General features: G+C 34.0%; 1 protein-coding gene across 4 annotated transcripts; it reads left to right on the top strand.

The window, feature by feature from the left end:
- Window positions 1-3,586: 3,586 nt before the first annotated feature.
- LOC122579663 (sterol 3-beta-glucosyltransferase UGT80B1) lies at window positions 3,587-12,643 on the top strand. 4 transcript variants are annotated; one of them, XR_006320679.1, is made up of 14 exons: window positions 3,587-4,020; window positions 4,836-4,996; window positions 5,387-5,629; window positions 7,268-7,379; window positions 7,500-7,670; window positions 8,457-8,520; window positions 9,394-9,451; window positions 9,540-9,714; window positions 9,879-10,009; window positions 10,375-10,477; window positions 11,040-11,116; window positions 11,271-11,332; window positions 11,438-11,587; window positions 11,842-11,934. XR_006320679.1 is itself a non-coding variant. In XM_043751878.1 (14 exons), the coding sequence occupies exons 1-14, from the start codon at window positions 3,867-3,869 to the stop codon at window positions 12,043-12,045; spliced, it is 1,851 nt and encodes a 616-aa protein (XP_043607813.1). In that variant the 5' UTR covers window positions 3,596-3,866; the 3' UTR covers window positions 12,046-12,643. The 4 variants fall into 4 exon arrangements, 3 of the variants coding, with proteins under 3 accessions (XP_043607813.1, XP_043607815.1, XP_043607814.1); XM_043751878.1 differs by having other exon boundaries at window positions 3,596-4,020; window positions 11,271-11,318; window positions 11,842-12,643; XM_043751879.1 differs by having other exon boundaries at window positions 3,959-4,020; window positions 4,849-4,996; window positions 11,271-11,318; window positions 11,842-12,643.
- The last annotated feature ends 1,078 nt before the right edge of the window (window positions 12,644-13,721 follow it).

Here is a 13,721-nt window from a genome sequence, read left to right as displayed (position 1 = left end):
AAGAATTATAAAAATATGATCCGAAATCGCCTTATAAAAATACAATGGGTATCAACTTTATAAAAAAAAAATATTATAAAATAAATATATGTACAATTGAAAACTATGAAAAATTAATGATTGTAAACTTGTTTTGGAACAACAAAAACTTGAACATAAAAAATATATACAATAAAAAAATACAGAAACATACAACCTATATACAACATCGAACGAATTTAATCATTTATTACAATAGGAGGCCCAGGTGGTACTCTTGGTATGTTTGCATACATCCAATTTTGATACGCTTGTTCTTGATTCGCGTACATTGATGCTAGTCGACGTGTAGGACCGGTTGCATGGAAATCCCACTCTGGATTCTTGTAAGCCATTGGGTAGTCGCCTGCTAATTTCACTGCAACAAAATGGGTTTCGCCATTTATGAGAGCAATACTTATCGGTTGCTGGAATAACAGTTGATCCAAGCCGTGATGCATCGGGAATACTGTGCGGGGGTCACGTAGGCTTACGCCGTATGACTAGAACATAACCCAAATCCATTGTTGTTCTTTGAGCCCACTCCGTCAATTCTTCAAGGGAACCGAACACCTCATCAGTTTCAAAGTCCCCAGCTTCGCATTCAAATTCACCGTCTGCATCAGGTTGCTCAAACACATTATTCGGCACTTCAATACGTACGTTTTCTGGGTCTGCCCAAATATCCTCCAAACTATCCATCTGAAACAATTCAAGTAAACATCTAGTTCATTAACTATTGATGGTATCCATACTATATATATATTTACACATATGTATAATATCTATATCTATATTCATAATATATATATATATAAACAAACGCCAATATACCAGCAGCTATGAAAACGAAATTGCCAGCGGCTATGAAAACGAAAAAGTAATGTCTGAAAACGAAAGACACAATACGCTTGAAAAGGAAAGATACAATTTGCGTTATGAAAACGACGACTACAAATAGTGTTTGAAAAAGATGATTAGTTATGAAAACGATGATTCATATGTTTGAAATTTTTTTTTGAAAGATACATTGATTCATTATGAAAACGACGACTACATATAGTGTTTGAAAACGATGGGCTGCCATCATTTTATCAAGTATGACACATTTTATCAGTATGGCAAAGAACCATTCCTGAGATGTCAGTCGGTGGGGGGCCCACTATTAGCGGCGACGTCGCCGCATATAGTGGTGACGTGGTAATCGTTTGTAGTCGTTTGTCAGTCATCGTTGAAGGTTGTCGGGGGTCTCACTATTAGCGGCGACGTCGCTGCTAATACCCTAGTCGGGTTGACCGTTGACCTGGTGGTGTTACCCAATGCCTTATATAGTCCGCTTTCTTTAAAAAAAGAAAACAGAATATGAAACGAGTCAAAGTCAAATTCAATGGTTTTTTTTTTTATTCAGGTCTGGGACAAATTTAACAAGTAAAGGCCAAAATCTGGTTTTTCAAGAGTAGTAAGGTGCAGAACAAGTTTAACCAGCTATACAAAGTTTTTCCATAAGTATTAAGGATCGTCGGATCTGGGAGAAATTTAGGGGTGTTTGTTTTCGAATTTTCCAAAATGGGTTGCCACCCAACTCCATCATTATTTTCTCCACCATTTAATCGTTTTTTATAGTCTTATTTTCTTCTTTCTATTCCCATTTATTTTCATCTCAACTATTTCAATTACACATAATTCCTCTGAGATCATAAGTTAATGTGAAAAGGAAAAAGATGAATATAAGTGAAGACTCGGGAGTTGGAATCAAGTTTGCAATCTCGCTAACTCGCCTTCTTCCCTGCGTCATTTTCTTCTACCGTTTAATATGCTTGTATACATCTATATCTATTATCTATTATAATATAATATAATATAATAGTTGTATATATATGTCACCGTTTCTTATTTGTTATTTCTTTACTACTTTACACGCTAAAAACAAAAACAAAAAAGAGAAATGGAAGATAGCCAACGCCGAGTACTGACATCTGAAAGCCTCACCCCGCACGCAGAACCAAGAATGGAAGGACCGGTATGGATAGATGTTCGGCAAAAAATTGCCAGCTCAGATCCGTGGTCAGTGAAGAACACCCATACCGGATGCTCTTATGGGCTTACTCTCATTTTTATTTTTCTATTCAGCTTGTCATTCTATAGTTTTTTTTCTTTAGATCTTGTTCGGGACTTCATTAAAAACATACATCACGAAGTGAAAATTGGTGGCTCGACCTTCAATGATAGAGTATTTTCTTGTGTCTCGGGTAACTATAATTGACACAAGTTTTTTCCAATCATTTTGCAGTCTTAAGGTTCTAAGTCGAATCTATTTTTTTGGTAACTAAATTAAATTATATTGTAATTTCTTGTATCTTGACTGCTAACATCTCGTTGGATGGTCTTTCGATTATGACAAATGACATGAAATACGGATGTGACATGTGTAAACGAGATCAATCTGAATACATAGTTATAATTCCAAATTACTGAATTTGAGTTGAGACTTGGTTATGTCAATAAACGAAATCAAGCTGAATACATAGGTTAGATTAATTCTTGGACGAGTCACGAGACCAAGTTTTTTTCAATAATACACTTGTTCTAAGATGAATAAATTGCCTTTTTTTTTCTTCAATAATCACTTGAAAGTTCGAAAATTAACTTTCATGAACTTCTGTTTATATAGCAAAACTACTTGTCAATGCTATATTGGAATAATTACAAACAACGAACACAAAATATCCAAGTGTCAAACTGTTACTCCAATCACCTTACCAACATAAACATACAATGTGACACTAAAAGATATTGTATTGAGATGATAAGAAAAGGAAAGATATATAATAAATTAATACAAAGAGGTCCACTTTAAGGACAAATAACATCAATTGGTCAAAATTTTATTTATTTATCCATTTACAAATCATAACAACAACCAAATACGGAGTATTAATTTTTGCAGGACTCACATGTTCCTCGATACACACATGAAACATAATCATAACATTTTTCTTTGTATCACACATCATAACCAATCACATTACACAACTACACCTTCTTTCATGATTTTCTTTTCTTTATTAGTAAATAGATTAAATTAATATTAAATTAAGGATAATGATATATATACCTAATCCATATGCCTAAAGATATGCATACTCCATACATCACATGACACATGTTTTCCACTAATTCTCTTTCATTATCTCTACCATTGATCTAGCCACATGGTTTGATCTCCTTTTTAGACCTATCTTTAGACATACAAATTAGTCTCATTAATCATTTTCCTTAAATTAATCTTTCTTGTTAAAGCTAGATTAGTCATATTTTATTTGTTATTATTGCTTATTAAAATAATATTTTGCTAAATTGACGGAGTGGTGGTCTATGAAGTATCTAAATTATTTTGTACTTATATTCTTTTTTCTTCCTAAAGTCCTCTGTTTTTTTCTTGCTGTTTTCCTTTGGTGGGAAAATACTGAAGGAAAAAAATAAAAATAAAGTCTGGGTATTTTAGAATCAAGTTTATTTTGTCATTTTGATACCAAATTAATAAGCTTTTTTCTTTTCTATTTATAATTTTACTCCGTGTGATTCATTTTTCGCAATTTCAGATTCAAAAAAATAAAAAATCTTGAAGTGTCTTGTTGACTTTTTTATTGACTTATATGAATTTCGAGAATTTAGGTAGTATAGAGTAGCAATTTCAAGTGGGGTTTCAATTTCCTTTAAGGGTTTTTCTGGGGTTTACTAATTAAGTGAACAAATTTAGTTTTAGAACTTTTTTTAAATTGGGAATTGAGTAGACCAGTAAGATTTTAGGGATTTTTTTTGTGTTTTTTTGAGGATTGGCAAATGAGATGGATAATGATGTAATTAGTGAGGATTTAAGTAAAGAAGCTAAAAATGAAGAATCTTATGGTGCAAGTACTTCTAATGAGGATGTTTCATCACCTAAAGAGACTTTTAAAGCTAAAGAAGTGAGTTTTAGTGCCCCGCCACATCCTCGAAAAGGTTAGTTTACATAATCTTGTTTTAGCTTGTTGTTTAATAGTGTGCAGACTTGTATAATCATGTTTAATAGCAGTTACTTTTAGCTTGTTGCTTAGTTTTTACCTCGTACGTCGCCCTGAGATTGAGTATCGTTGTTATCGTATAGTTGTATAATCTTGTTTTAAATGAGTCTATCACATGTTTGAGTCATTTGTTTCACTATTATTGCATGGTTGTATGTAGTAGCAAAATAGCTAGAAGGATCATGAAAATGATTATTTATGATCATTTTGTTGTTAGCATATGGTTAATGATATCTATGCTTGCTTGTAATGGGATTTCATAATGCTTGGTCTTTTGATGAAACAAAACTTAAGCAAAAATTGCAAGACTGGGAGATTTGAACAGAACATGCATTGAAATTACAAATTATCTGCCAAAATTGCACATTCTTGCTTGAACGTGGTGTTTTTGTAGAATCGTGTGTAATAACTTTGGTTTGGATGCAACTGCCAGCTACAGTGGCTGGCCATAACAATTCACTTATTTCATATAATGTTTTTTATAAAAATCTTAAAACTTGAAGAAGAAAAACTAGATAGAAGTCTATACAGTTGTTCACATATTATTCTTTTATATGTATTTTCCGTGTGGTTGATGGTTAGACCTTAATTTAATATGCATATTTGTGGTTTTTGTTCGAGTAGTTTTATAAGAGGCCCACTTTACAGTTGATGTTTGTCCCCAAAATAAGTTCCAAAATTTACTATGAAGATATACTAGATGTTTCTAAATAACCCTTATTTTAAAGTCAAACTATTGTTTACTTTTTGAAGTCTTGGATCATAGCATTACGGCACCTGCAAGCGTCCGCAGAAATCTTTTTCCTGAAAATAAGGAGGCTGCATATACTAGATCCATGACTGAGAGGTGGTGGACAAAATCATGGATACCAAAACATGAGCTTAAATTAGATCGATTATCAGAACGTGAAAAGGTAAACATCATATCTAAACGGAGAAGAATTTTTCCTGTTCAGGTTACCGGGGGGAAGGGGGAAGAGGGGGGGGGGGGGGGGTCCTTAGCTCAGATGTAAGGGTCCTAACCGTGGTATCCCCGTGACCGATTCCGAAGCTTTTCCATGGCCACTCTCAAGATGTTTACCTATGTAGGTTTAAAACTTAAGGTCTCTTGTGAGGACATCAGGACGCCTTACCACTAAGCCACCTTCGTAGTGGTTTAACTATTAAATCTAGCATGAACCTATATCTTTTTTTTTTGTGAAATCGTTTCATGTCTTAGTTTTAAGCTTTTCTAATATGTTGTAATTGTATATTTCTGTCTTTTATGAATGTTCTTTTGAATCTTTTCATAATTATATTTTCAGCAAAAGCTTATTGTGGAACTTGTAAAGATTCAAAGTGATGGTACAGTGGAGGTGGATATATCTGACAATGCACCTGTACCTTCAGAGTTGTTTGAATATCAAAGTATGGAAGGGGTTCCCCCTGAAATGGATTTTATTGTTACGGATTCTTACAAAGTGATTCCAAAATTAAAGATTGCAGTGCTTGTTGTTGGAACAAGGGGAGATGTTCAACCTTTTCTTGCCATTTCAAAGAGACTTCAGGTATGTCTTAGCAAACACGTTTACACGCTTTGACCAAAAAAGTGTCTTTTTCCAGAAAAATAAAGTCATTTTTTATTATTTCAAAACTAAAAAGTTGATGTGTTTATATTCCTTATCTAAGGAATATATATTTGCTAATCTCATCTAGAGGTGGTAATTTTAATCAATTTACTCATGATGAGCTAAGTTGAATAATCATTTATCTCTAATGGGTGAAATGGGCAAATTCAAAGATGAATAAGAAGTTGATGCAAAAGAAATGGATCAAATGGGTAAAACCTTTCAAATGCTTTTTTTAATGCATAAAAACCTCCTAAACCATATTATTCAAGAAGTTAGATTATCTTGAAAATAATACATTTTTTATTACGTATATGAGACACTGTTTGATATATTTGGAAATAAGTAAAACACGGACAAAAGGTGTGTCAGGTCAACTGAAGTTGTAAGAAATGTCACCCAATTTGACTCATCGCTCAACCGACCGATTTTGCCACTTCTAAATTTTTGTCTGAGCATGTGTAAAATCATCCGAAACAGTTTTCTTGGACGGCTTTTACATTTTGAATTACATGAAGGCAGTGTATGAGTGTATGACTCATTTCTCAGGTCTTGAGCAGACATATGTGGCCGGTTTGGTACGCATATGTATACTCATAGTCACATAAAATGCGGTACGCTTTGGTACGGGTACGCGGTTCGTGTACGTAATTCGCTATGTTTGACAAATTCGGTACGGAGGGGGTAGGCTCATTTCGGTACGAGTTGGTACGAAACGGTACGGTGTACCATGTATTTGGTACGATGTACCAAAAACATTAGTAAAGAAAACTTATAAATTTCATAAGATAAAGATAAAATAACATAATAAAATCCAAATGAATAACAAAACAACCATAAAGTTTCTATTTTTCCTTTGTCATTGTGAACTCTGTAAAAGGTTAGTATATATAGAAGAAACATATACATGTAAATTTAATTCTGTAACTAATATTAAATAAGTTATTTTGTTAACAAGATACGTATTACACACAAAATATATTGGAAACTTAAAAGATACACTCTTTTTGCCCGCTCAAATAAGTTCTGGAATCTTACTTTGGAAGTTGGGAAGTCAAAACGGTAATGGTTCGCGTACCAGTTCATTTGAGTCGTGTATATTAACTATTTGGTTCGTCGTACCAGTGGGAATGGGTCGCGTTCATTTTACTTTTTGGTTCGTCGTACCACCTGGTTTGGTTCACCGTACCACTAGCGATCGGAACGCTAGCAAATTCCGTTTCGGTACACTTCGTACCAATACGAGATACGCGGACCTATGAGCGTTTTATGTGACTATGTGTATACTCTTGAAAAAGCTGTAACTTGTAACCAAATCAAAGAATTAGTTATTCTAATTCACACACTGATCTTAAGTTGTTAACCTGTTATGATAGTAAATACCCTGAACGGAATTGGAAATCCTGTACGAGACATTTCTCGAATACCAAGATATTTGTATTATAATAACCATCTTTTGGTAGAAAATGGAGCGGCATATTCTTATTTTCCTTAATAGAATCCTTCTTCCGATCAGTTGATATACTGTATTATTTTTCCCTTTCTGACCAGAGTGAGTATATATATGTATATTTACAGGAGTTTGGCCATCATGTTAGGTTGGCAACACATGCAAATTTTCGTTCTTTTGTAGAGTCGGCTGGTGTTGACTTCTATCCTTTGGGCGGCGATCCACGTATATTGGCAGGATGTAAGAGGTCTTTGCGTTAAACAATTTGTACATATATCAGAGCTCGAATTAGAATCATCTTTGTAGTCTGTCCTATGCATATAAAATCCTTATATATAATCCTTTTATATATAATCTTAGATATGGCGAGAAATAAAGGTCTAATTCCATCGGCACCTGGTGAAATATCTGTACAAAGGAAGCAACTAAAGGCGATCATTGAATCTCTTCTTCCCGCATGCACAGGACCAGATTTAAGAAGTGGACAACCTTTTAAAGCTCAGGCAATCATTGCAAATCCTCCTGCCTATGGTGAGTGTATATTGCCTCCTTGAAACTTCTGCTTGTGGTTAAATTCTCAAACCGAGATAAAGACGGTGTCTGGATGTGTCTTTAAACTAGGTTGTGAAATGGTGGGTCAGGTGACATGTGAAAACGAATTTCCGAGTCGGAAGGGGTTGGCAGGATCAGGCCGACTTGCCAAAACTTTGTGTTCATTTCTATAAAAATTTCCATGTATATAACTTATTGAGTTTTTTTAGATAATAGACGAGTAATAATATATCTCCAACCTTTAAGAACCTTATTTTTATGATGACAAGATTATATTTTGCCATGGTTTTGGGCCCTTAACTATAATGTGAAGTGAATTGCCATGTTTCAATTTTTGTATCTTACACCGTTGACAATAACTGAAGTGGACACATTTATTTATAAAGGGGCTAAATTTATCTCTGGCTTTGACCCCCTATTGCGACAAGAATTCTTGATAGTCAGTTTGGAGTGTTTGTAGAAACTGATTATGGTTCTTTGATTATTAATGGTTACAATAACTCGATTTAAAGATAGCAAGAATTTGCAGTTAAAAACTGATTATTGAGATAATTGTACCTTAATTTTCCCCATGTTTATATTTGAGTTACCATATTATCTACTTTGGTCACAAAGTCATGTTGAAAATGCAAATTGAAACACTCCTTGAGTCCTTATCTAGGTTTTGGGATGCTTCAGTCGTTTACAAAAAACTCGTTTATATGTACATATTGAATACTGGAAAAGGTTAGTTATCACATCTTAACATGTTTCTTTGGTCAACAGGGCATGCACATGTAGCTGAAGCTCTTGGTGTACCTCTTCACATGTTCTTCACAATGCCTTGGACGTGAGTCTGGCTTCAATTTTGTTTAGTCTTTTACATATTACGACACTAATTTTTATATTACATATTAGCAATAAACTTGGTTGTTGGTTCCCTTTGAATTCCTATAGTAGTAATTTATTACCAGTGAATTGCTCTTCTAAGTTTGTCATGGCCTCAATTTCCTCCAAGTCAATACTGAATCTACGGCAGACCATTAGAATGGTGTAGGATAATAATACGTTTTGAGCAATAGCTTAACCTACGATTACAATGGGTTATTTCCAAGCTGAATAAGTTTTGTATAAGATCATCATACTATTATAATATTTAAAGGGGGCAGGGCTATTTGGCTTGTAAGTTATCTCAAGTAGAACAAATGGGTCAACAAAAGTATTACATCTAAAGGAACCTCGAGTCAAATGAGTAGGAGCTTACCCAAATTCCATTTTCAGTGCAATCCAATTGTGGTACTGGGGCTAGGGTTCCCTCCATTACCCTTTTTTTTTTAAGTATATTATCTCATTAATGGTAAATCCAAAGATTTAGGTTGTTTCTTAATATTTTTGTTTTGTAGTCATTATTAATGGGTTAATCATCTGTTAAATACTAACAAATGACACACACAAAAAAGAATGTTCTCGGGTCAACCCAATTCTGCCCATTTTAACCTCTTCAAAAAATGTTCACTTTCATTTCAAACTTATTTTGACCCATTAAACACCCCACCCATCTTACCACCTCTAATAATATTATAAGAAAACCCCTTCCCAAAGAAACAAGTTGTACATACAACAGCCAAATAACCTAAATTTATACTGATAAATTGCTAGTAGCTAATACCAAGAACTTATAGGTGGTCTTTTCTTAATTCTTACATATATTCTGTATAGACAGGCCGACGTCCGAGTTTCCTTCCCCATTGGCACGCGTACCTCAAACTGCTGGTTATTGGGTACTTCCTCAAATCTTGCAATAGCAAAGATTTTTTGTGCTGGTTATTAGCAGATTTTGTTTTAACTCTTGATTTTTTTTGTGCGCAGCTCTCATATATAGTTGTAGATCTTCTTGTTTGGTGGGGCATAAGAGGATATATTAACGACTTCAGGAAGAAATTGAATCTTCCTCCAATTGCATACTTTAGCATGTATCGTGGTTCAATATCTCATTTCCCTACCGGCTACATGTGGAGTCCTCATGTTGTCCCCAAACCAAGTGGTAAGACTACATTATAATGCACCAAGCTCAACATCGTACATTTGAGGTCGCAAAATGAGCATGTTGGGTAATGGCTTCAATACGGGACCAAAGTGGGTTTAGGTCAGAGGGGGTGATTTTCAAGATCTTCTTTTCCTGCTTATTTATGTGTGGCTACCATGCAGATTGGGGTCCATTGGTTGATGTTGTTGGTTATTGCTTCTTGAACCTTGGTTCCAAGTATAAACCACCTGAAGAATTCCTCCGGTGGATTGGAAAAGGAACATGCCCCATATATATTGGATTTGGAAGCATGGTATGGAGATTAAATCAGAAATTACCTTAATTTCATGCTACATTTTGCCTTCTTTCAATTTAGATCATTACTGAAGTGTTACTATGTGGAGAACGGAAATTCTGGTACAGTTTGGCTCTTAACGTCAATCTGACCAATCTTCAACTTCATAGATATGATTGCTTGCATCTTTTGGATACTTTCAATGAATTTTAAAAGTCTTCTGATATATATTACATATGAGGCACTCTTGGTATAGTTTTTGACCGTATAAGGCAAAGTTCATATTTTTTTAATAGATATTGATAATGTGATTATATGGGGCCAATGTGTATTACTCAGTTGTTGATATTAAGATAACATAAGATATTACTTGATTTTTTAAGCCTCTTGAAGATTCGGCCAAAACCACAAATATCATTCTGGAGGCTTTGAAAAAAACAGGACAAAGGGGAATAATTGACCGTGGATGGGGAGATCTTGGGACCTGTAAGTTTTTCCTCTACTTTTTATCGCTACATTTTGTCTGCAAAAAGATAAAGTTATATAGGTTCCTAGTAGAAATGGTTAAAGGGAAGTTTGGACGGCAGGAAATGACTGGTTCAGGTTAAAAGGGTTATGTTTTTAATACTGGTAAATTGGGTTGGATCGGGTCAAGTTGGGCTACCCACAAACAGATCCGTTATTCACTTCTTTTGAATTTCACATATAGTTCACGTGCATGATTCACAAATCTGTATTATTACATTAGCATTATCAAATCATACAAGAAGGTTTATTGCATTTGGATGCACTTTTGATGACTTTTGACCCATTCGATGCATTTGACTTGTGTCTTGTATGGTCAAATCTTTTAGCTCAATCTTATTTTCTGGATATAAATAACTAACCCTTTTCACTTCTTTGAACTTCATGTCAACCATCTTGTGGCTTCTAACCTTTTTTGATGTTACAAACTTTGTCATATGTTTGAATGCATACATGATGCGTTAGATTGCTGGACCTCATATATTGTTACTTCTTGACCATTGAATAAAAATTGGGATTGCAGTTCCAAATCTTCCGGATGATGTTTTTCTTCTAGTGGATTGTCCTCATGATTGGCTCTTCCCTCAATGTGCGGCCGTGGTGAGTTAAATTGTCTAAACATACAAGCTGTAATAGTCTCATTTTGTTGGTCCTTAATTATATCATATGAGGAAATCAAGTGATGGCCGTCCCATGTAATGGATGCATGATTGGAATCCTAGTAAATTGAAAATATTATTTTACAATTTTGAAGGTTCATCATGGAGGTGCTGGAACGACTGCAACAGGACTGAGAGCAGGGGTAACATATTATTTGTGTGTTTTCGTTCTGTATATAGATGTGGATGTAGTTTACTATTTTCTTTGAAACATTAATGAGTTTATATTGTTTCTATATACATGTGTGACGTGTAAATGCAGTGTCCTACAACGATTGTTCCGTTCTTTGGAGATCAATATTTTTGGGCTGATAGAATTTATCAAAGAGGATTAGGGCCAAATCCAATCCCAATATCTCAGCTTAACATAGAAGCGCTTTCAGATGCAATAAATTTCATGCTGCAGCCAGATGTAAGTAAACTGATGATTCTTTTATCAGTTGGAAATATCTAATCTCTATAGTTAATTACGTGCTGTATAATTTATTAAATTACCTCATATCGCAATATCTCTTGCACAAGATATAAAATAATTGAATATAGAATTGATTATATAACTTCAGGAGAGGTTAATTTTCTAAAGGAATTTCCATAATTAATACAATCCAACAATTATCACATAATCACATTTAAAAAGACCTGTTTAAAGTTCTTAGATCCTCATAGGTAAAAGCTCGAGCAATGGAATTGGCAAAGATCATAGAGAACGAAGATGGTGTTGCAAATGCAGTCGATACATTTCACCGCCATCTACCACCAGACATGCCATTGTCATCAACTCCACCTATAAAACAAGAAGACGGGGATTCTCCAAACCCATTACAATGGTTGTTTACTCAGATCGGGTTATATTGTGGTTGTGGTACCTAAATTTATCTTGAGATTGTATAGACAATCTACACCCCCATTTTTTTACAACTTCATTCATTTCAAAACCTGGGTATCTTTCGGCATCTCATTCATTTTGTTCATAGATTGAACACCAACGAATAATAAGGTTTATCTTCACGTGGTCATTCATGGCTTGCAACTAGATTCAAGATTTCGAGTTTTTCAGATGTTGGCGTAGGTTATATATATTGCGCATGAATAGTTGTACATTTTGAGTGATTCGATGTATTGTAGAATGTTACATCTTTTCTATGTTTGGCCTTTTTTTTCTTCTTGTGAGTGATATATGTCATATGTTATGTGAGTTACTCGTAGTCTTGTACTATGGATATTATGGCTTGTAGCTTGTAAATTCATGAGCAGCACTGAAAATGAGTCGAACTAAAGTACTCTAAGATTAAGTTGGGTTGGTTTAGATTTCACCTCAGTCTTACGTTTGGCTCACTGTGAGGGTTAAACAAAGCTCAAACCTGATTTGTGAGTAGGTTTAGAGGCTTGAGCAGCTTAACCCGAGTTGAGCTTGTTTAATCTGTATTGTACACGTATTTTTATAGACAGGAAGTATTGATTTACACTGCGATGCAACTTATTTACACGAATAACATGATTATTTAAAATCTTCTATTTTTATTTCTCCATTCAATTCAGCTTAACAATGAAATAGTTGGCAAATATAATGTTCTGAAATCCAATCTTATATTTTTTTCAATGTTAAATCTACATTGTGCTTAACTTGGTTTAAAAAAAATGAAAGATCGATATGAATGTGGCAAGTTTACATGTAAGAATTGCGGGTGCATTTGGTTTACTGTATCGAAAATGAATGACTTTCGTTAACATTAAAAAGTGTTTAGCTGATGATCCCGCGATTACAAATTAGGTCAAATCCATCAATATAGCTATACCTTAAATCCACCAAATATGATGTGTATAGAAACTTATTCTCATTACCACTCCATACATAACGTGATTTAAAATTTGTAACCAAACAATCCTTAAATAGTTAAAATAAAGTACACAATTTAAAGTGTTCATACATGTTTTGTTTTGATTGACCTGGCGGTTGGCTTTACTTGGCAAAGCAATATACTACTTGATTTTGCTCGTGAATCTTGCAGTACGTTCCTGCAGATTACTTAAGTGGAGTGAAACCCAAGTAATGCTTTACATGGGCACCTAATGAATGTACAATATACTGACAATACTGACACTAATTTATTTATGAAATGAGTTTATTTGGGCCTTTGTAGTATGATACGAAATGAGTTTTTATCAAACTTTTTTAAATTTAAGCATTGCCTGCTCCAGTTTACAATCAACATATCATCTTCTCATAAAATGTTCAATAAGATTGTATTATTAAAAATATAAGAGAAATTAAACTAATGAAAATGAAGTAGTGAAAAATGAAAACCATGTATTATATATTGTATAATTTAATAATTAGAATAATTTTTAGGAATGTGAAAGATAACTTATATTATTTTAGATCGAGATAAACGTAGTTAATTATGAACTATGTGTCATTTATAAATTTATATTCATGTAACAATAGTATAAAAGTAACATAATTATCGGGGGCAAGGGTGCAGTTGTCAAAAAGTATCGGCTCTTTTCTTTGGCTTCCGTCGGCTCTTTGGCTTCCTTATAGCATG

This window comes from Erigeron canadensis, chromosome 8 (genome assembly GCF_010389155.1).
Source record: "Erigeron canadensis isolate Cc75 chromosome 8, C_canadensis_v1, whole genome shotgun sequence".
Taxonomy (NCBI): Eukaryota; Viridiplantae; Streptophyta; class Magnoliopsida; order Asterales; family Asteraceae; genus Erigeron; species Erigeron canadensis.
The sequence above is the reverse complement of the archived record's forward strand: the minus strand, read 5'-3'. Positions and strand labels throughout refer to the sequence as shown.

What these genes read in the sequence shown, in the direction of transcription:
- LOC122579663 (XM_043751878.1), top strand. Translation starts at nt 3,867, where the DNA reads ATGGATAATGATGTAATTAGTGAGGATTTAAGTAAAGAAGCTAAAAAT. An exon ending in CAACAGGACTGAGAGCAGGG is followed by an intron (nt 11,319 to 11,437) that starts GTAACATATTAT and finishes GTGTAAATGCAG; the next exon opens with TGTCCTACAACGATTGTTCC. An exon ending in ATTTCATGCTGCAGCCAGAT is followed by an intron (nt 11,588 to 11,841) that starts GTAAGTAAACTG and finishes AGATCCTCATAG; the next exon opens with GTAAAAGCTCGAGCAATGGA.